Genomic DNA, 21,951 nt, shown 5'->3' on the forward strand with positions numbered 1-21,951 from the left:
ACCTAGGGAATAAGTATGGCAGAAGAGAACTCAGACCTGTGGTTCTCCAACATTCTCAAGTGCAGATTCCCAGCAAAGACAGAGAGTGAAGAGTGGCCAGTGGCTGTGAGAATATCAGGGAATATCACAGTGCAAAAGATAAAACACTGTTTTAAGAAAGTAGGAGGGAAGTGATCATTAATAATAGAGTTGTATTTATGATGCCAGACTATTTCCCTAAGACTATATACTTTAACTGTACCACATCTTAGTTGTAGCATGTGGGATCTAGTTCTCTGACCAGGAATCAAACCCCAGGCCCTCTTCACTGGGAGTGTGGAGTTTTAGCCACTGGACCACAAGGGAAGTCGCAGACTGTACTTGAATTAATTCGTTTAATATGCACAAAAACTCTGCAAAGAAGGTATTTTTTCTATATGACACGTGATGAAACTCCCAGTTCTACAGTGTCAAATGCTACTGCAAGATCTGTGACAGGACAGCTGTCTCTGGTCAAAGTGGGAGATGTTGCCCATGGTGACAAGAGAGGTTTCAGTGGGATGGAATGTGGGATAGACGTGCTTGTGTGGCTGAAGGAGAAATCAGGTGATGAGTGAATCAAGACAAACCAAACACAACTTGTTTCCTTTCTTGCTTGACTACAGTTCAGTTCAGTCACTCAGTCCTATCGGACTCTTCGACCCCATGAACCACAGCACGCCAGGCCTCCCTGTCCATCTTCCTCCCTGGAGTTCGCCCAAACCCATGTTCATTGAGTCAGTGATGCCATCCAACCATCTCATCCTCTGTCGTCCCCTTTTCCTCCTGCCCTCAATCTCTCCCATCATCAGGGTCTTTTCAAATGAGTCAGCTCTTCGTATCAGGTGGCCAAAGTATTGGAGTTTCAGCTTCAGCATCAGTCCTTCCAGTGAATATTCAGGACTGATTTCCTTTAGGATGGACTGGTTGGATCTCCTGGCAGTCCAAGGGACTCTGGAGTCTTCTCCAACAAGAAATGGTAATTAAAGGACAACCCGTGGTTCTGGAATAGTTCCCCCCCCCTTTTTTTTTTTTTTCAAGATTCTAGTTTCATTAACAGTTTCTTTTGCTGGTGGGAAGAGTTCAGTAGAACTGAATAGTTCAATAGAACTGATCTATTAACTATTAGATTAAGTAACTATTCACCTTGGAAGGGGATTAGGTAACTGTAGAAGCAAAGCACTTAAAAGATGCCATCCAGTGGTTTGTCCTTAGAGGGGATTTTTGACCAGTCGTTTTATTAATAGGACATAAGGCAGCACGTATGGCTACATATGGAATTAAGTAGGTTGATTTGGTGCTGATAGAATGAGGCAATTTTCTTCCGATTGTGTCTTTTTCCTCAGTGAAATTAACAAATTTGACAGTATCATCTATGAGTGACGTGGGGAGGATCTTATTTCAGATTAGGGATTGAACCTGGGGCCACTGCAGTGAAAGGGCAGAGTACCAAGGACTGGACTGTCAGGCAATCGCTAAGATTTACTTCTGTCTTTCCAAAAAGTTCTCTATCTCTACTTAGTCAACCTTACTTTCCCTTCCAGCTTCTGGCAACCACTGTAGCTAGTTTTCCAGAATGTCATATATTTAGTGTGTAGCCTTTGAGTCACATTATTGCGTTTATCAGTAGTTTTTTCCTTTTTATTGCTGAATATGTTCTATTATATGAATGTATCACTGTTAGTCCATTCACCAGTTGGACATTTGGGTTCTTTCCAGTTTTCGTTGATTACAAATAAAATCGCTATAGAGATTTTCATACAGGTCTTTGTGTGAACACAGGTTTTCATTCCAGCTGGGTAAATAGCAGAGGGATTCCCGTTCTCCAATTTTTTAATTTAAACGTCTCATGCAAAATCTTGGCCGATACTAAGTATTATTGCTGTTCTGGGCTTTCCAGGTGTCTCAATGGGTAAAGAACCTACCTGCAATGAGGGAGACCCGGGAGATCTTCCCCGGTTGGGAAGATTCCCGGAGGAGGGCATGGCAACCCACTCCGGTATTCTTGCCCGGAAAATCCCACGGACAGAGGGGTACCGGGGCTACACAGTCCATGGGGTCGCAGAGTCGGACACGACTGAGCGATTAAGCACAGCACAGCAACACTGCCCATTCTAAAATAAGCATTTAAATTCACGAGAAACTGAAGGGTTTGTAAAGTGACCGTGAATGGATTTCTTTTTAATACTTAATGTGCCTGCCGGGAGCGGTACCGCGCAGAATTGAGTAGTTTGGCCGACACAGTATATGGCTTGAAAATCTTAAAATATCTACCATCTGGCCCTTTACAGAAAACGTTTGATGACCCTGTCCTAGAGTGTGATCCATAGTTCAGGGAGTCCTTCTTTGAGGTGAATAATCAACATCACAACTATTATATAGAACTGGATTTTTCATTACGAAATATAATAACCTTGCTCTTGAAAAGGGCGGAAATGTATTTTCACTTGTTTCAGTTACTGGGAAATACCTCGTTATTCATGCTATGTATAAAATCTGCAAGTCTTCACTTCCCCGCTGTCATTGAAAATAGAGCTGGATGTCAAGGAGAATGTGGATGTTTCCCTGAATCATTGCGTTTTCACACACTGCTGCAACACCTACGGGCACTGTTATCTTGAACTGAGAACCCGCATCTTTCCGAGCTCTGGGAAGGCTGGGAACAGGGAGGCGCGCACATGGGTACGCATGCGCACGCCTCCAGGGCGACGTTGGCGCAGGAGTGCGCAGGCGCATCGGCCTCAGCGCGCCCTCGGAGGGGCGGGGCTTGCGTGGCGTCTCTCTCTCCGACCGCGGCTATAGCGGCGCCATCTTGGGCGTGAGTGCGGGCGGCTGGCTGGAGGTGTTTCGAAGCTAGTTCTTCCCGACTTCTGTTCCCTGGGTCGACACCGACGTGCATTTCGAGCTTTCGGCCGGCTCGGGAGGCACGCGCTGAGATGATGCTGAGAGGAAACCTGAAGCAAGTGCGCATTGAGAAGAACCCGGCGCGCCTTCGCGCTCTGGAGTCGGCGGCCGGAGAGGGGGACCCGGCGGCCCTGGCGCTCGCGCTGCCAGGGGAGCCGCCGGTTCCCGCCGCGCCCGCCGGAGAAGACCGGGCGGCTGACGAGGGCGGTTTCACCATTGACATCAAGAGCTTCCTCAAGCCGGGCGAGAAGACGTACACGCAGCGCTGCCGCCTCTTCGTGGGGAACCTGCCCACGGACATCACCGAAGACGACTTCAAGCGGTTGTTCGAACGCTATGGCGAGCCCAGCGAGGTCTTCATCAACCGCGACCGCGGCTTCGGCTTCATCCGCCTGGTGAGGGGCGGGCTGGGGCGCGGGCCTCCCGGGGCTCGGGCGCTGCGAGGTCCCTCATTTTCCCTCCGCTCACCTCGCCTCTCTGCTGTCCCCGGCTCACCTCGACCCCCCGTCACCTCTCCCTCACCTCGGACTCCTCCCTCTCCCCCAAGCCGGGCGGCTGTCGCGTGGCTCGCGTGAGGGAACTTCCCACGAGGACTTACCGCTTTTTTTGTGTCTCCCTTACGCCCTGTGGTAGTAGAATAGCACGCGTTTTTTTCCGTTTCATCTAAACCTTAATAGGAATTAATGGCTGGCCTGTAATAACCACTAAGTAAAAGTTATCATTATCCTGAGTTATGAAGTAAATCTTTGGTTCAAGTACTTTAATAGGTTTTCTCTCCGTGAGTGGACAAGGAAAAAATCTTAATATGGAGAAAACTGATCTTAATTAAGTGTCGCTAGTATAACTATGTGAGTATTCAGCACTTGAAATGTGGTTATTGCGGCCGAGGAGCTGAATTTTAAATTTTATTTGTTCTCAGTTTAAATAGCCACATGTGGTTTGTGGCTGCTACTGTTGGATAACACGGGTCCTCACTTTTCTTCAAAAAAGCTTTCTATAGGATTGTGAAATGGGGAGGTGAGAAGGGCTGCTATTGTCTGCTCTTTTGAGATATGCTTCTTCAGAGCCATCACCCTAAATATTTGTGTAAGAATGTTAAAAATTTTTCAGTTGGAAATTACAATTTAGTTTGAGATTTGAGTTCCTGGATAACTTTACTGTTTAATCTGAACTCTGTGTTTAACAGGTGAATTTAAAAACTTTAAATATTTGTGAGCTATTAGACATTTTTTTTCTGTTTGGGAAAATCATAGTGCATACTTGATCTGAATATAAGTACCTGATCTGAATATTGGTAATGGTGTGGGGTTTCCCAGGTGGCTTAGTGGTAAAGAATTCTGCAATGCCGGAGAGGCGGTTACCATCCCTGGGTTGGGGAGATCTCCTTGAGAAGGGAATGGCAACTCACTTCAGTATTCTTTTCTGAAAAATCCCATGGACAGAAGAGTCTAGTGGGCTACAGTCCTTGGGGTCTCTCAAGAGTCAGACACAGCTTAGCAACTAAACAACGAACTATAGCCAGCACAATGGCTGTAGTGTGTAGTGGTGGTGTAGTGGCTGTTGGAAAGTGGCAAGTGGAGCCAGTGGATGTTGTTAGACCCAAGTTCAAGCAGTCTCTCTTGGGGTAGTAACTTCAGTTTTTTGTTTTCTGTATTCCTTTAAGAACCTGTAATTTTAACGTTTTATGAAGAGTGTGATTCAGAGATAGAGCTGGAAGGCTGTATTGATGGATTGTGGATTTTGTATAGGTTCAAATCAGATTTGTGTGTGATTTTGGACAAGTTACTTGAACTTTATAAGCCTGTTTCTCTATGTGAAATGAGGATAGTAGCAAAACCCACTTCATGAGATTGTTGGTGAGGCTGATGAAGGATAAGGCAAAGACCTGTGTATGTGTATTAATATATGGGGGAGGAATAAATGACTGGCATGTAATAACCACTTAGTAAAAGTTATTGTCACTTCTGAGCTATGAAGTAAGGAAATCCTTGGTTCGTTTCAAGTACATAATTTTAATTGTCTTGATAGTTACTTCAGTACACATATAGAGCAGTAGTTCTCAAATGGAGTGGTTTTACTTCACAGAGTACATGTGGCAATGTCTGGAGACATTTTTGGTTGTTAAACAGTGGTGGTGGAGGGGTGGTTCTACTGGCATAAACATCCAACAGTGCACAGGACAGCCCCCACAGTAAGAATTATCTTGTCCATAATATGCTGAGGTTGGGAAACTCTGATGTACAACCATTTAAAACCAAAAGTATAAACTTTGAAGATGCACTATGGCATGAAATTCTTGATAGCATAAACATTTTATTATTTTTCCTAGAAAGTATTAAAAATTGTATTTGTTTCCAACAATAAAAAAGTACTTGATTTAACATAAAAATGAAAATTTGTTTATCTTGAAAAATGACATGTCACACTTTGTCACTATATCTGACTGAATCTGAACAGAAGATGCTCTCTAGAAACACTTTTGAGTCCTCACCAGGCTCGCTCTCTCCTGCCCTGCCCACGAACATACTATTATGACTAATTTCAGAGTTTAGAAATGAACATTGATACACTCAGTATTCATACATTCAATACTGAGAGTCTACAGTTAAATTTTGCTGTAATTTTTTCACGTATCTGTTCATCTCTGTCTCACTCCATCCATCAGTCCATGACTCAGCATGCTTATCATTAACTAGAGTCCAATTTTGTTTTTTAAGGTATTTGAAACCTGCATATAATGAGATGCACACTTAGTGTATAATCTTGTGATTTTAGATCAAGATACTGTCATCACCCTATGAAATTTGCTCATGTTTCTTCTCATTCCTAGTTACATGTGTGACAGCAATTCTAATCCAAGACTCCGTTCCTAAAAGTTAGCTCTCAAGAGTTGTTGAATTACTGACATCTTGGCTGCAAAGGACGTAACCCTTGTTAGGTGTTTGTGAAATGTTTGCTGGTACTATTGCTATTACAGAGTTAAAGAGTAATAAAATGGCCATTTTGAATATCTAAAGAGGTTAGGTTCATTTGTTTTTGTAAAATTAATTCTGTAGGTAGATTTTTGCATAAGTGAAGTAGTTTAAAGCTGTTGTGAACATTTCAGAGATTGAATAAAAAGCTGTTGTGATCTTAAGACTTTTTCATAAGAAAGTACAATTTGTACTTTTCTCACAAAATGCACTTTAAGCCTCTTTCAGTTTTTTGCTGGAAGTTCTCAAAACTGAGAAAGAACATACCTGTAGTAAGTTTACAAGTTTGCTGTATTAGATGCCTGCCTGTGTTTTGTAGAAACTTTTGAGTTCTTCAAGAAGGAAATTCTCTTACCTTGTAGTTCGGCAATGAACATATTCTCTAGTTGATAATAATAAGGATATATGTACATGCTTTTCTGTTTAACGGAGAGACTTCTTAAAGCCCATGAACGCGTATTTGCTTTTCTTAGTGTAGTGGGAGAAATGTGTAGACCATGAAAATGTTTTAGAAGAAGTAATTAATAACACCTGATGGCAATTTTTTTTTTTAACAAATAATGTAAAATAAATGGAAATGAAAAGGGATTTGTCTGGCATTGGAGAGGTGGTACACATTATTAAGATACAAATAACAAACATAAAGTGTATAGAGAAACTATTTTCAATAATAGTTTCTAGTAATTGATACTTGGTCTTAAAAAGTATTTCTGTATTTCGTTTAATACATTTAGGAGACTTATAAAAGATACTGGTTGCATATTTAAGAGCTGGTAATCTACACTCCATGGTCATAAAAGAGTTGGATTTGACTTAGCGACTAAACAATAGCAGTCTGTTTATGAACAGATCATCTTTAAGTGATGGTTTTTAACAGAATGTTGGGGTTGGAACTTTCTATTAAAATGTTTAAAACTACTTATCTTAAAAAAATTAATAAAATACGTGTGATACCATAACTGAAAGACACAGAAACAAAGTGGCCCTGTCAGCCATTTTGTAAAACTACCCAGCCCTCTTCAGAAACAAGCCACTATTAAAAATTTTTTGTTAACTGTAATTTTTTAAAAAGTGATCTTTTTCTTCCTAAAAAGGAGTCCAGAACACTGGCTGAAATTGCAAAAGCAGAGCTGGATGGCACCATTTTGAAGAGCAGACCTCTCCGAATTCGTTTTGCTACACATGGAGCAGCCCTAACTGTTAAGAACCTTTCTCCAGTGGTTTCCAATGAGCTACTAGAGCAAGCATTTTCCCAGTTTGGTCCAGTAGAGAAAGCTGTTGTGGTGGTGGATGATCGTGGTAGAGCCACGGGAAAAGGTTTTGTGGAATTTGCAGCAAAACCTCCTGCACGAAAGGCTCTGGAAAGATGTGGTGATGGGGCGTTTTTGCTAACAACGTAAGTTTAAACGTCTTTCTTCTATAGAGTTACACATAGGCTTCTTTCTGTTCTGCCTCTTTTCTATGTAGTTCCTTCCCTGTATGTTGTCTTGGCATGTGGTAAATAGGTGTTGAGTAAGTATTCAGTGAATACAAATAAGGGTATTATTTGTGTACCTCCAGGAGTCAAGAATCAATACTTTACTCAAACTTCAGTGTATTAATCCATACAGAATCTCAGGAATGTTTTGTGTTACCATTTTTATTCAGCCTATTGAATATGTATTAGGTGCAAAGCAAAACGTTACATTTAATGAATGAGGTTTTAATCAGTTTTGAACTATAATTTACATATGTTAAAATGCATCCAGTTTTGCATGTATAGCGCAGTGAAGTTTTAAAAAATGTATGTAGTCATTTACCCTCCACCACAATCAAGATAACATTTTCAGCATCCAACAAAAATTCTTATGTGTCCTTTTGCAGTTACTCCTCTTATCCCTGCCTAGACTGCTCTTGATCTGTTACTATAGTTTTGTTTTTTTTTATATTTCATATAAATGAAGTTATATATTAATAGTATATATTCTTTTGTGTGTGATTTCTTTTGTTTAGCATTATGTTTATGAGATTTCATCCATATCACTATATTAGTATTTTGTTCCTTTTTATGGCCACGTTACAACTGTGGTGACCTTTGGGTGGATGTTCAAGTGGCTTCCGACTACTGGCCTTTGTGAATAAAGCTATTACGAACATTTGTGTATAAAACTTCTTGTGAACAGTATACTTTCATGTAGCTTAGGTAATACTTAGGAGTAAATGTATGTTCAACTTTATGAGGAAATCCCAAACTGTTTTCTAGATATGTGTATCATTTTACATTCCCGCTAGCAATGAATAAGAGAGTTCTAATGATCATGCCCCTCAGCAACACTTGAAATTTTTAGATATTCTAGTGAGTGTAGTGGTGTCTCTTTGTGGTTTAAATATTGTTTTCTTAACAACTGATGATAAGTATCTTTTCATGTGCTTTTTGGATATGTGTCTTTTTGTGAAATGTCTGTTGATATTTTTGCCTTAAAAACAAAATTTATTTGGCTTCACCACAGCTTAGTTGTGGCATGTGGGATCTAGTTCCCTGACCAGGGGTCAAACCCCGGCCCCCATGCATTGGGAGTACAGAGTCATATCCACTGGACCGCCAGAGAAGTTCCTTGGCTGTTTTTTAATTGGCTGGTTTGTCTTAATGTTTTTTTGACAATTCTGGGTCTAGGCCTGTATTAACACTATTTCATCCCAGTCTGTGGCTTGCTTTTTAATTTTTTAAAAAAGATAATTTATTTAATGGATTTATTTGGCTGCACCTGGTCTTGGTTGTGGCAAACAGAATCGTCCATCTTAACTGGGGCATGTAGAATCTTTAGTTGCCATATGGCAAGATTTTTAGTTGCGGCATGTCGGAGTGTCCAGGGATCGAACCCAGGTCCCCTGCATTGGGAGCGCAGAGTCTTAGCCACTGGAGCACCAGGAAGTCCTTTTAGTTTTTTTTAATCGTGTTTTTCAAACCAGAAGTTGTTCTATTTTGTGAAGTCCAGTTTATCAATTTATTTTCTTTCTTGGTTTGTTCCTTGGAATTTTTGTGTATGAAATCTTTGCCTTTCCTAAGGTAGCAAAGCTTTCTCATATTTTCTTGAGAAGTTTTATAGCTTTTTGTTTAAACCTGTGATACGTTTTGAGTATGATGTGAGATAGCAGTTCATTGCTTTAATGTTCTGGCACCATTAATTGAGAAGGTTATGATTTTCCCTTTGTTACCTTTTACTTTTATCAAATAACTGGAAAAAAATCTGCTCTCTTTCCTGTTTCGTTGATTGGTATATCTATTATGCTGTTACTGTACTTCTTAATTACTTTATCCTAGACTTTGAAGTCAGATAGTAGCATCCAACTTTATTCTTTTTTTTTTAATTGTTCTAGTTATTATCATTTCTTTGTATATCCTTACTGATTTTAAAATCAGCTTGTCAATTTAAAAAGTTCTGCTGGGCTTTTGGTTGAAATTGTTTTGAATCTACAGATCATTCTGGGGAACATTAACATCTTCACAGTATCAGCACTTTTCCAATCCATGAATGTAATGTGTTTGTCCATTTACTTAAAAATATTTTAAAGTAATTATAGTGGTCATTAAACCTGTTGCCATATTAACATGGCTTTCTTTTCAGTTTGCCCACAAGAAAGTTCTCAATGTGCATTCTTAGTCTTCAGACTGAATTTGTAAAAGTTCCTAAGTTGATTATTGAATGGATTTCTTTTAGCTCTGGCACTTAAGCTATTGATTGGAATCATTCAAATATTTAGGGTTTGGGGAATTGGATACAAAGACAGTGTAGAAAAATTGTTTTCTATCTCCAAGGAGCTTAGTTTGGTGACTTGTGAAGCATTTTTCAGTTTGTTTTAGACAGTTAAGCATTTGTGCTGAAGCTCTTGCAGAGCAGACATTTTACAGCTCTGCCAGCTTGTTCTCTAAGAGATTTTGGTCTTGTTCCCATTCCCTTTGCTTTAGAGAGATGCTCTCTTTCCCCGTCATCACAGATCTTGCTCTCACATTTCATTCACATTTTGGTAAGATGTTATCTCCTAAGGGAAGCTGACTGTTTTATGTTAAAATAGCCTAATGCTTTACTCTCCAACTTTTCTTCATAGCACTTAAGGTTGCATTCTCTACCTAGAATGTAAGCTCCCCTGAGGTAGGGACTTTGTCTCGTTTAACACTATAATCCTGACACTTGTATTCTGATACTTCTGGATTCTTAGTAAGTTTGCAATAGAAAGAGTAAAGGAAAGCAAGTCCTAAAGCAGTAGGCCAGGCATGTAGTTAGTATATGTTTTCTGCTGTAAGCTTTGATTAATTGCTGTTTGTCAAAGTCATAGTTGGTAACTGGTAAATATTTAACTATTTCTTCGTGTTCAGTCACTTAAGTCGTGTCAGACTCTTTGTGACTCTGTGGACTGCAGCATGCCAGGCTTCCTTGTCCTTCACTAATTCCTAGAGTTTGCTCAGATTAACGTCCATTGAGTTGGTGATGCCATACAACCGTATCATCCTCTGCTGCCCTCTTCTTTTGCTTTCAGTCTTTCCTAGCATCAGGGTCTTTTCCAGTGAGTCAGCCATTCACATCAGGTGGCCAAAGTATTTCTTAGCATGTAGCTTTTAGAATAATTCATAAATGACATGCAGATGGCATCACCTGGAACTTGAGCATCTGCACAGGGATCTTGGAGGTCTGATGATGGCCAAGAACAAACTAAAAGAGCAGAAGTCCAGGAATGTATTCCATATAACTAGCTAAAAAACTTTAAGGTTAAAAAGAAAGTAAAACCTGTTACCACTAATCTTTAAGAATATAAACATTGTGAATGCTGAAAAAGTTAACAGTGAATAAAGCTTTTGTAGATAAACAAAAGGAACATACGGACTTCTCAAAAGGCCTTTGCTTTGAGCTGCTGCAGAAAGTTGTTTTCTCAGCAGTGTCATGAAAATGTACCAGTTAATGTTGATGAAGCTACAAGATTAGTGGTCCAGTTGTAATACATTGGTGATGCATCAGATTCCCCCCAAAGACCAGTCAATTAAATGTTTTATATAAAAAATAATTTATATACAGTTTTGAGGGCTTCCCTGGTTGGTGGCTCAGATGGTAAAGAATCCACCTGCAATGCAAGAGGATTCAATCCCTGGATTGGGAAAATCCCCTGGACAAGGAAATGGTGATCCGCTTCAGTATTCTTCTTTTTATTATTTTTATTTTTAAAAAATTTTTTTAGATTTCATGGCTGCAGTCACTCTCTGGAATGATTTTAAGTGAAAGTGAAGTCTCTCAGTCATGTCTGGCTCTTTGCGACCCTATGGACTGTAGCTCACCAGGCTCCTCTGTCCATGGGATTTTCCAGGCAAGAAAACGAGTGGGTTGCCATTTCCTTCTCCTGGTTCAGTATTCTTGCCTGGAGAATTCCATGGACAGAGGAGCCTGGCTGGCTACAGTCCCTGGGATCACAAAGAGTCGGACATTACTGAGTGACTAACACTTAACACACAACACTTAGAGGGAATGGGCAAGGTGTTGAACATTTTATCTGTCTTACTTCATAATTACGATCTCTTGGATTTCTGGAGAACTGGTTATTATTTGTCCCATTTTTCAGATAATAAAATTGACTCAGAGATGTTAAGTAATTTGTTAAGATTTCACAGCTAATAAATGGTGGAGTTCAGTCTGATGCCAAATTCCTTGCTTCTTAAAGTATGCCACAGGTGGAGTGGTTTCTACTTTCTGTAGATTTTCCTTGCTTAGGTCTTTTGTTAAAGCTTCTCATGGAGCTCCAGATGTCCTCCCTGCTGTTTGAATACTTGGTCTCAGCTGAAGTGTTGATTTATAGAGAGGGTTTTCCTGACTGCCTTATCTAAAGTGGCTCCTCTCTTATTCCTTCTGACAGTGTGGTTTTTTCTTGGCTCTAAAATGATCCTTTTATTTTCTCATTTAGGGGCGGGGGCAATTTTTAGAAGACTTGCAGGGATTGTTTTGTTTATCCTTGGATCCCTAGCTCCAGCTAGTCTTGGAACCTGTTAGGTGATCAGATTTATTGACTAACTGAATCTCAGATATCTTAGTTAATACAAGTGATTTATAAATGTTATATTACAGGGATTTTGTTTCTAAATGGAGACATCTTTTATAATCAAGATTTCTCTTGAAAATATCTTTAAATTGTCATAAAATGTGTACTATATATGGCTTTAGATAAACAGCTTTGTATACAGTATGTATAATGATTAACACATAGTTGAAAAAGTATGTATAAGTTATATATATCTATGCTGTTTTGAAATTACTAACGAGGCAGAAAAATGATAAAAAGGGAAAATTAAAAATTTATGATTATAATGGTATGCCCACATCTTTAAGCTTTAGAATCATATCTAGAGCAGCAGAAGTGCTGATGCTTAGAACTCACATAAATTGAGGAGGCATAATGATAATGAAAAGTGCTCACTTTTCGAATTTTTCTTTCACTTTTTTTTTGTTGTTTTAAAGATCATTGCAGGTTAACTTAAATGAAGATGTAGTGGTCTGTTCTTACTATTTTCCGAATTATACCCTAACAATGCTGTGGGAGTTGTTTCCTTAGAAACAGGAAGATGTGTCTTTTAATTTCAATTTAGAGAAAGATATTTTTCCTTTAAAGAATCCTTTAATGTTAGTGTAAATGTTACCTATATCTTCACTAATTGTTAGCATTTTGCCATAGCTTTTTCACTATGGGAAATACATATTTTTTTTTTCTTTTTTATTTGCCAATTCAGTTGAGTTGGCTGCAGAGTACAGTACTGAATTACAGTACTTTGCATGTATATCCTTTGAATATTCTCTTGCAGAGCTGCAGTGTAATTGTCACACTGAGGAAACAACGCTTACCCAATATTATTATTTAATATTGAGTGTCAGAATTTAATCCTAATTGAATATTAAAATTTTTTCCGTTGCCTATCAATGTAGTTTATACTTAAAAAAAAAGTTATCTATTTATTTATTTGGCTGCACCAGGTCTTAGTTGTGGCATGTGGGATTTAGTTTCCTGAACAGGGATTGAACCCCGGGACCCTGCATTGTGAATGCTGAGTATTAGCCACTGGACCACCAGAGAAGTCCTGGGTCTTACTTGGTTACATAAAAATTACTATATTTAAAATTTTTCACACTTGAACATTTATCAGTTTTACAGTCAAAGTAATGATTAGTTTAGGGGCAACATGAGAAGGAAAAGGTATCAACAATTCCAGATTTAACACATGGTTGTCAGTCTTTTTTCCTATATAATATTTACCTATGTTTGTAGAAGGAGTAAATTAAGTAATTACATGTATAAACAAAATTTTTAAAAATTACTTATTTGGCTCTGCTGGGTCTTTGTTGCTGCATGGGCTTTTCTCTAGTGGTGATGCACTTTGGGCTTCAGTAGTTGCAGCTCCCTGGCTCTAGAACAGGCTCAGTAGTTGTGGTGCATTGGCTCAGTTGCTCCAGGGCCTGTAGGATCTTCCTGGATCAGGGCTTGAACCTGTGTCTCCTGCATTGGCAGGCAGATTCTTTACTTACTGAGCCACCAGGAAAGTCCTGTAGACAAAATTTAAGTTAGATTTTCCTTCTTTCTTTATTTTGCCACATTGCCCAAGTCTTGTGGGGTGTGGAATCTTGGTTCCCTGATCAGAGATTGAACCTAGGTGCTCAGTAGTGAGAACTTTGAGTCCTTATGTTAAGTTTAAAACTTAAATAAACAAGGTGGGTTGGACACAAGAGTGGTGCATACAGTGAAGCCATAAATGTTCACGTTTTAGCACGTATCCCAATAAAACAAACACAGTCCCTTAAAGATGTCCCTTGTGTGCAGCATGCACGGTCTTAATATGATGAATGGTTGTGGGTGATCCTTACTCACTTACTCATATATCTCTTGAGAAATGGAATAGTGGAAGCAAGATGTAAATATATAACATTTGTATGTGTTTGTCAAGTTCTCTGCCAGAGAACTTGTAGAAAAGTATCTAGTGGCCACATTTATGTTGAAATTGAATTTTTTTTCTTGGCCAAGCCTTGGAGTATCTGGGATCTTAGTTCCCTAACTAGGGGTTGAACCCTTCCCCCAGTGTGTTGGGAGCACAGAGTCTTAACCACTGGACCTCCAGGGAAGTCCCTGAAGTTGGAATTGTATAATTATAACACTTACTCAGGTGTACAATTACAGTTACTCAGGTGTAGTTCTTATCTGGCTCTATTACTCTTTGAATGTTTGTGGTCCTGCCTCAGCTTCCAGGGGGTAAGTGGTTCATATGATGTGTCTTCCTTTTGTCCTTGGGCCCTTTTGGGTCCTCTTAGAAGTACCACATCCTCCTGTGGGCTGGGTGGGTTCAGGAGTTCTCAGCTGCTTTCTCAAACTTCATTGAGTCGTGTGAACTCTCTGAGGGTCTCTTTACTCATTCTTTATTACATTTCTGTTTTTACGTATTGGACATGAGGTCTCAGACTGGAGAATGAGGCCTGTAAGTTCTTTTTCTTTGGGGTTTCCACTCACTTTACCTGAAGTTTCTAATTGCATTGTTTTTATTTACTCTAAGGTATTCCACACATGCTTGTAATTCTTTTTTTCTCTCAAATGTCTCACTAGCTCAGGAATAACTTTTTATGTGACCATTTTATAGCTTTACTTTCCATATAGAGAAGGATTTAGTCTCTGTTAATCTCTGGGTCTTTATCTATAAAGGGAAATATTTTGAACCCTGAAAGCTCCTTCACCTCTCTAGCTCCTCTGTTAACACCTCAGAAGATAGCCATGATTTTTTTTCTCTTTAAAGCATCCCTGTTCATTTTTCAGACTTGCTTTCATGCTGAGAGACTGATAGCAAGGAAACTTTAATATTAGTATGGCATCTCCTCCACTTATTTCTCTTGTCTTTCCTCAGTGAGCCTTCCCTTCCTTAGGAAAACAATACAGAAGGAGGGTTTCCAGGTCAACTCTTTCATCATCTACTCTTGTCCCCACACTCCATTTCTTCCTTGATTGTGTTGCTTTTGGCTGTCCCTCTACACCCCCTTGGACTTCTCTGGTGGCTCAGATGGTAAAGCGTCTGCCTATAATGTGGGAGACCTGGGTTCGATCCCGGGGTCGGGAAGATCCCCTGGAGAAGGAAATGGCAACCCACTCCAGTACTCTTGCCTGGAGAATCCCATGGATGGAGGAGCCTCGTGGGCTAAAGTCCATGGGGTCGCAAAGAGTCAGACACTACTGAGCGACTTCACTTCACTTCTACACCCCCTTCCCTTTTGCTTGACTGACATCTTTTAGGCTGATATATTTTAGGTTTTAGAAAGACTTTTCCTTTTGAGACTAGTTGGGCAGTGGAAGGTTAGGAGCTGGGTGAAGTTGGGAGTTTGAGGCCATGGAGGGGATGGGGGTCCGGGTATGTGTGTGGATGAGACACACAGGCGAGTTGGATACTTGCTCCTCTGCGTTGCTCCTTGTAGAAGTTAACTGCAGTGGTCAGGCAGGTCTATATTGATGTTTTTTTCTGTGGTCTCCAATAGACTCCATGCTCTAAAAATAAGCACTCATCTTTGACTTAGATGTTCACCTGTGTTGGTGCGCCAGTGTTTATTGACTGATTTTATGTGTATATGTGATACTTTCTGAGACTTTTTTCTCAGATAAAATTTCCAAGTTTGTATTTTGGAATTATTATAAAAGATTTTTAGGAAGATATTAGTTCTAGATACTGTTGTAATTCTTATTAATGCTTTTTACCTATCCAGGACCCCTCGTCCGGTCATTGTGGAGCCCATGGAACAGTTTGATGATGAAGATGGTTTGCCAGAGAAACTAATGCAGAAAACTCAGCAGTATCATAAGTAAGATCTTAATAAGATAAATTCTGATAAATTTAGAATGTGCTTTCAAGGGTATTTATTACTTTACATTTGATATTGAATATTGTTGGATTATAAGGTGTTCTACTTAGTCTTGTTAGCTAGTAACAATTGTTAGCCAGTAACAATCTGGTCAATAGAGTGGGCTGGTCTACATGGAATGCTAGTTTTCGTGTGTATCTTGGTAAAAGGTTAACTTGACTTCAAAAAGTTCAACTTTTATAACTGGGGCATGGTTGGGTTCCATAAGAGTATACTGTCTGTAGTACCTATGCTAGAGAAACAGTGAATTTTAGATACAAAAGTTTCTGTATTGACTATGCTACAGGTGTATTATGAATTAAGAGGAGACTTTGGCAAGAGTAGAAAGATGGTTCTAGTTAAATAACTTGGGAAAGGGTAAGAATTATTCTTCAAAGTTGTGTGTTTGTATTCATGCTCTGTCAGTCGTGTTCTACTCTTTGCAACCCCATGAACTACAGACTGTCAGGCTCCTCTGTTTGTGGGATTTTTCCAGGCAGGAATACTGGAGTGGGTTGCCATTTCCTTCTTCATAGAATTCTTAAAGATGAAAAAGAAAAATAACCTTTTAACAAGTACTTTTCATTCAGTGTGGTTCAGATATTTTTATGTAAGCTGACTGTGTGAATACATTGTGTTGTTCTTAACTACTCAGTTGTTTATTATAGTAAGACTGTAGTGAACTTCCCTGGTGATCCCATTAGTTAAGACTCTGTGCTTCCAAAGCAAGGGGCACTGGTTTGATCCCTGTCAGAGAACTAAGATCTCACATGCTGTGTGGTGTGACTGAAAAACAAAAAGCACTGTAATATTTGCATGCATGAATCTAAATATTGGAATGCCTTTGTGCCAGGCACTGTCCTAGATGCTGCCAGTGCAACTTAGAACTGTTTTTGCCCTCATGGTGCTTACATTTCTAGTGGCAGGGCTACACAATAAATACTGAACCAAAGATTAATGTTTTAATAAATATACTAAGTAGTGAGAAATACCATTTAAAACCACTAAAGTGAGGTATGATGCTAAGGTCAAAGAGTATGCATATTTAATGGTGATTAATTCTGGTAGATGGTTCTCCCAAAATATTATACTGATTTATACTCACTGGTGTATGCATAAAAGTATCTCTCTTCATCCTGACCAAAAAATGGTTATGATTTTAAGATTTGATTGTTTGTGTTCAAAATAACATTTTACACGTGTTTTAATAGCACTCTTTGATATTTTAGTGTAGACTGGTTTTCCCCTTGTAGTTGATTTAAATGACAAATGTGGGTGCTTTTTTATTGATTGATTTGGCTTTTGTTGTGGCACACAAACTCTATAGTTGTGACTTGAGGGCTTTAGTAACTCCACGACATTTGGGATCTTAGTTTCCCGACCAGGGATTGAACCCACGTCCCCTGCATTGCAGGACAGATTCTTAAATACTGGACCGCCAGGGAAGTCCCTGGGTGCTTATTTTTAACTGGTGTTGGAGATGTATCAATGAACAGAATAAACCAGAAATTCTTGCTATATGGAGGAATGGGTAGCCTGTCTCTTCTCCAGCAGATCTTCCCGACCCAGGAATTGAGCCAAGGTCTCTGGCATTGCAGGCAGATTCTTCACCAACTGAGCTATCACGGAAGCCCTTGGGAAGCAGGGGGTAAACAATAAAATAAAGGTGGCAGAAAGACAGGGAAAAGTGGGTGTAGGGGAGCAGAAGAATATGCCTCTTTTTATACAGGTGGTTAAGGAAGCTTTTGTGAGGGTAGTATTTGATTCACAACTTGAAAGCGGGGGTGGGGGGAAGGGGCTGGTGGGGGAGGGCACCGGATGGGATAGGGATCTCAGTCAGCTGAGGGGTACGGCTCTGCAGGCTTTGGGGGAGGACTGACATGGTGCAGGTGCAGTGAGGAGGCCAGGTGAACTGGACCAGGGTGAGTATGGGGAACCTTGTGGCGATCAGGGGAGTTAGGATGTAGTGGGAGGAGTGCAGACTGTGGGGCTTGTGGGCTATTGAACTAGCTTTGGCTTCTGTGATTCATGTGAAAGGAAGAAGCAGGATAGTGATTTAATTTTAAATTTAAAGCAGCTTTGTAGCTGCTCTGTTTAGATTATAAAGAGCCACTGGTGGGATTGGGGAGGTAAGTTTAGGATCCTGCTGACAGGAAGTGGTTACAGTGGTGAGGATCAGAAGTGGTGGTTTGAAAATAGATTGGATTTTGCTGATGGATATGGAGGTGTGGGAGAAAGAGAGTTAAAAGAGTGATGATGAGGTTTTTGGCCCAAATAACTGGGAAGTAGGGACTTGCTAGTGACTGACATGGAGAACCTGGAGGAGTAGATTTGGGGGAGGAGGATCAGGAACCTTGTTTTGGGATCTGTTGTCAAGGTAGTTGGATTTGTGTCTGGAATTCAGATGTGCTGTTTGGGCTCAAGTTACCAATGTGATGGAAAAGAATGTCAAACTCCTGAATGCTCATTTGACAGAAGTTGGAAAGGTCAAAAGCAATCAACAGAGACTGAGTGGGAGCAGTCCCTGAAGTGGGAGGGACATCCAGCAGAATGCGTCCTAGAAGCAAGGGATTGGTAGTAATCAGTTGTAACTCAACCATGTAAATTTCTCTTAAATGCTGTTTCTCAAATGGCTTACATTTAATTTCCTATTTGACTTCTGGTTATAGCTTATTACAGATTTTAAGTAGAGCATCCTTTTGCATTCAGGAATTAGAGAACTGGAATTGTAAGGGTGTTACAAGAAGTGGAATTTATAGATTGTACTTGTTTTATTGAAAAAAAACCCAAACCAAACTTGTTTATATAATAACTGAATTATTCCAGCAAACATTACATGATCTCATAATATTTTAAACTTTACTGCTAAAGAGTTATGCTCTGAAGGGAATATTCATGAAACTTAAGAATCAAGATTAAAATTCAGCTCTGGTGCCCCAAATCCATATTGTTTCAATAGTGTTTCTTTTGGGAGAAAATGAAGTTTTTATATTTATTACTGTAGTCAACACCTGACTTAGGAACTGCTAATAAACAGTTCTTTCAGAAAAATTAGTGGGTGGTGGATCTCTATTCCTTTCCCTTTTCCAGTCAATGCTTTAAAAAGAAAAAAGATCCAAGTCTGTTTTTAGGCCTAGAATCCCTTGATCATGGTTAACTTTGATTTTCTCTACCCCCTGAATATCTTTGAAGCTGTTTCTTGTCACTACGTTTTCCCTCTGTGACAACCTCCTCCTTTATCTCCCAACTTTGTCCCATCCACCATCTTCCCCTCCCCATCCCCAAATAAAAGTTAAAATTTATGATTACAAGGCATCAGTAGTTTTATTGGTGGGTGAGAATTGTGTTCTTATAAAAGTACTTTTGAATAATTGAAATTCTTTGAATGTTGGGTACATTCATAGGTCTCCATTTAAAAGATTTTTTCCCCCGTCATATATTCATTCATTTAAGAAATAAATACTAAATGTGTACAATGTGCTAGGTATGTGCTAGGTACTTAGGTATAGTGGTTTACAGGAATTTCATGTGCTCATTGAGTTTACTGTCTAGCAAGGCAAACAAGTATAAAACAAATTGAAGTAAATTAGGCCTGTATTATTTGGTGTAGCCAATTAACCTGGCATATAACACTCAACAAACTGTTTCTGCTTTATCACTGTCCCTAAAAGTTATTACTTTTAGAAAAATCTGACTTCAGACCATTAACTTAGGGGACATTTGCTTCATATGTTACAGACTGCCTTATATAAAATTATTGATTGAAAACCAGAAAGGCCTTATTGCAGGTGGTAATTTGGGGAGTGCAGGTTGTAGTATCTGGTTGTCTTGGTTTGAATCCTGGTTCTATTGCTTATTAATTAGTTGGGCATCTTTGGGCAGTTTCTTAAACTTAGGCTTGTTCAAGTGCTTGACAACATTGCTGTGAAGTATTTCTTGGAGGTTACTTGTCAGACAGTGCCAGGAACACTATACGAGCTTAGTTAATGGTAATGCTTGTAGTTCTTATGTCTTGTTTTAGTTTTTAAACATATGTTTCTGTATGTCTTTTCATGTAAACTTAGGGAAAGAGAACAACCACCACGTTTTGCTCAGCCTGGGACATTTGAATTTGAGTATGCATCTCGATGGAAGGCTCTGGATGAAATGGAGAAGCAGCAGCGTGAGCAGGTTGACAGAAACATCCGAGAAGCCAAAGAGAAACTAGAGGCGGAGATGGAAGCCGCCCGGCATGAGCACCAGCTGATGCTCATGCGGCAAGGTACGTTTCTCATTGATAACCGTTACTATTGAAGTAGCTAGTTAAGAGTTTCTTTCTTTCTTTCTTTTTTTTTTTTTAGTTAAGAGTTTCAAGACAGTTCAAACTCAAAATACTAGAAACAAAATTTTTGCTTTTCTGAGAGAACTTCCTTATGAAAAAATAAATTATTAAAAAAGCTGACTATTTAAGATTCTTACTACGTGTCAAAAGATTACAGATGGATGTTCCTTGGCGGAGATGAAAAAGATTCAGGTTTGCTGATGGATATGGGAATTTAGGAAGACTAAATTCTTAGTATTTGGCAAGAACACTTTAAACACTTGAGACAGAGCTAACTGAATTTTTTTGTGTGTGATTTTTTGTTGTTAACTGAATTTTTAAGAGCACTCAAAACAGGTGTTACACATAACATACATTTATTAATATTCACTGGGCAGATACTTAATGTGACAAGCTGCTTAAGTATACATCAGAAACTTAACTTTTTCCCAACCTTGTTTCTAGGTTTCTTATTATGCCTGCTTATATTCTCTTTCCTCTTTGTTCTTTTCTGTTAATTCTCCATGTAATTTTTTCTGATTCTTCCTATCACTTTTCCATTTTCCATAAAACTTTTTATTTTTTTTTCCTTGAGATTTTTTTTTTTGGCTGTGCTGTGAAGTTTGCAGGATCTTAGCTTCCTGACCAGGGATTGAACCTGTGCTCGTGGAATAGAAGTGTGCAGTCCTAACCACTGAACCACCAGGGAATTGCCAGAATTTTGCGTTTCTTTAAAGCGTCTAATTGCTTTCTATTTTGCTTTTAAATTTTTTGCCTTTTTTTTTAAAATTTAATATTTCATTAAACCTTTATCTCCCCTGGAGGAGGAAATGGCAACCTACACCAGTATGCTTGCCTGGGAAATGCCATGGACAGAGGAGCCTGGTGGGCTATAGTCCATGGGATCACAAAAGAGCTGGACACTACTTAATAACTGCAACAATAACAGCAGAACCTTTATCTACCTTCTCTTGGCTGCCCGTCAGAGATGAAGGTGCTACAGATAGCTGCCTTCTTTCTTTTTTATATATATAAATTGTTTTTATTCTTATGAATTTTACTGACTCAACTAGTCATTTTTTTCTGTACAGCATTTCGGATCTTAGTTCCCTGACCAGGGATTGAACCTGTGCACCCTGCGTTGAGAGCACAGAGTCTCAACTACTGGACCACCAGGGAAGTTGGCAGAGGCTTTCTTATTGGACTTTATGTCATCTAATCTTGGCTTCCTCTAAACTATTATTTGTACTAGAGCCAGTATTTTCTTTTATTTATGCATTTATTTTAATTGGAGGCTAATTACTTTACAATATGGTAGCGGTTTTTGCCATACATTGACATGAATCAGCCATTTGCTCAGCATTCATCTGTAAATCTTTATATGGTATATTCTCATTTTCTTTAGTGTAAAATCCATGTTAGCTTTTTTTAGCCTGTTAATTACATGTTTTGGAGAAGGAAATGGCAACCCCCTCCAGTATTCTGGTCTGGAGAATTCCATGGACCCCATTCCATGGGGTTGCAAAGAGTTGGACATGACTGAGTGACTAACACAATTAGTACATGTTTTTGAAGCAGTTTCAGTCAAGTCACTGAATAACTGCTGGTGCCAAGTAAGTTAAAATCCAGCTCAGCAAACAACAGAAACTAGTCAGATATTTTTGGTTTCTTTGGTACCCTAAACCTAATGTTTCTGTAAAGTCACTCTTTTTCTAATAAAATTTAACTCATTCATACAATATACTAGTATGTTTAAAGATATACAGTAAGTCCTCTCAATAGGAATCTTCAAGTTGCAAGCTTCCAAAGATGTGTGTTCCATCAGCATCAAGCGTGAGTGAAATTGCAGCTTGCCCTGTTTCCTATTGCTGATGACTCC

At 39.2% G+C, this 21,951-nt stretch overlaps 1 protein-coding gene and 1 pseudogene across 4 annotated transcripts in view; both read left to right on the forward strand.

The window, feature by feature from the left end:
* Positions 1 to 2,874: 2,874 nt before the first annotated feature.
* Positions 2,875 to 21,951, forward strand: part of PSPC1 (paraspeckle component 1) — a 74,861-nt gene continuing 55,784 nt past the window's right edge. For all 4 annotated transcript variants that reach the window (XR_011145776.1, XR_011145775.1, XM_068984228.1 and 1 more), the window contains exons 1-4: positions 2,875 to 3,317; positions 6,989 to 7,290; positions 15,638 to 15,733; positions 19,837 to 20,033. Coding sequence is in view for 2 of the 4 variants with exons in the window: in XM_068984228.1 (XP_068840329.1) it covers positions 2,955 to 3,317; positions 6,989 to 7,290; positions 15,638 to 15,733; positions 19,837 to 20,033 (958 nt within the window). In the remaining 2 variants the exon portion in view is untranslated. The remainder of the gene's footprint in view (positions 3,318 to 6,988; positions 7,291 to 15,637; positions 15,734 to 19,836; positions 20,034 to 21,951) is intronic.
* On the forward strand, positions 10,568 to 10,866 carry LOC138089320 (ribosomal biogenesis factor-like; annotated as a pseudogene).

Source organism: Capricornis sumatraensis, chromosome 12, assembly GCF_032405125.1.
Source record: "Capricornis sumatraensis isolate serow.1 chromosome 12, serow.2, whole genome shotgun sequence".
Lineage (NCBI taxonomy): Eukaryota > Metazoa > Chordata > Mammalia > Artiodactyla > Bovidae > Capricornis > Capricornis sumatraensis.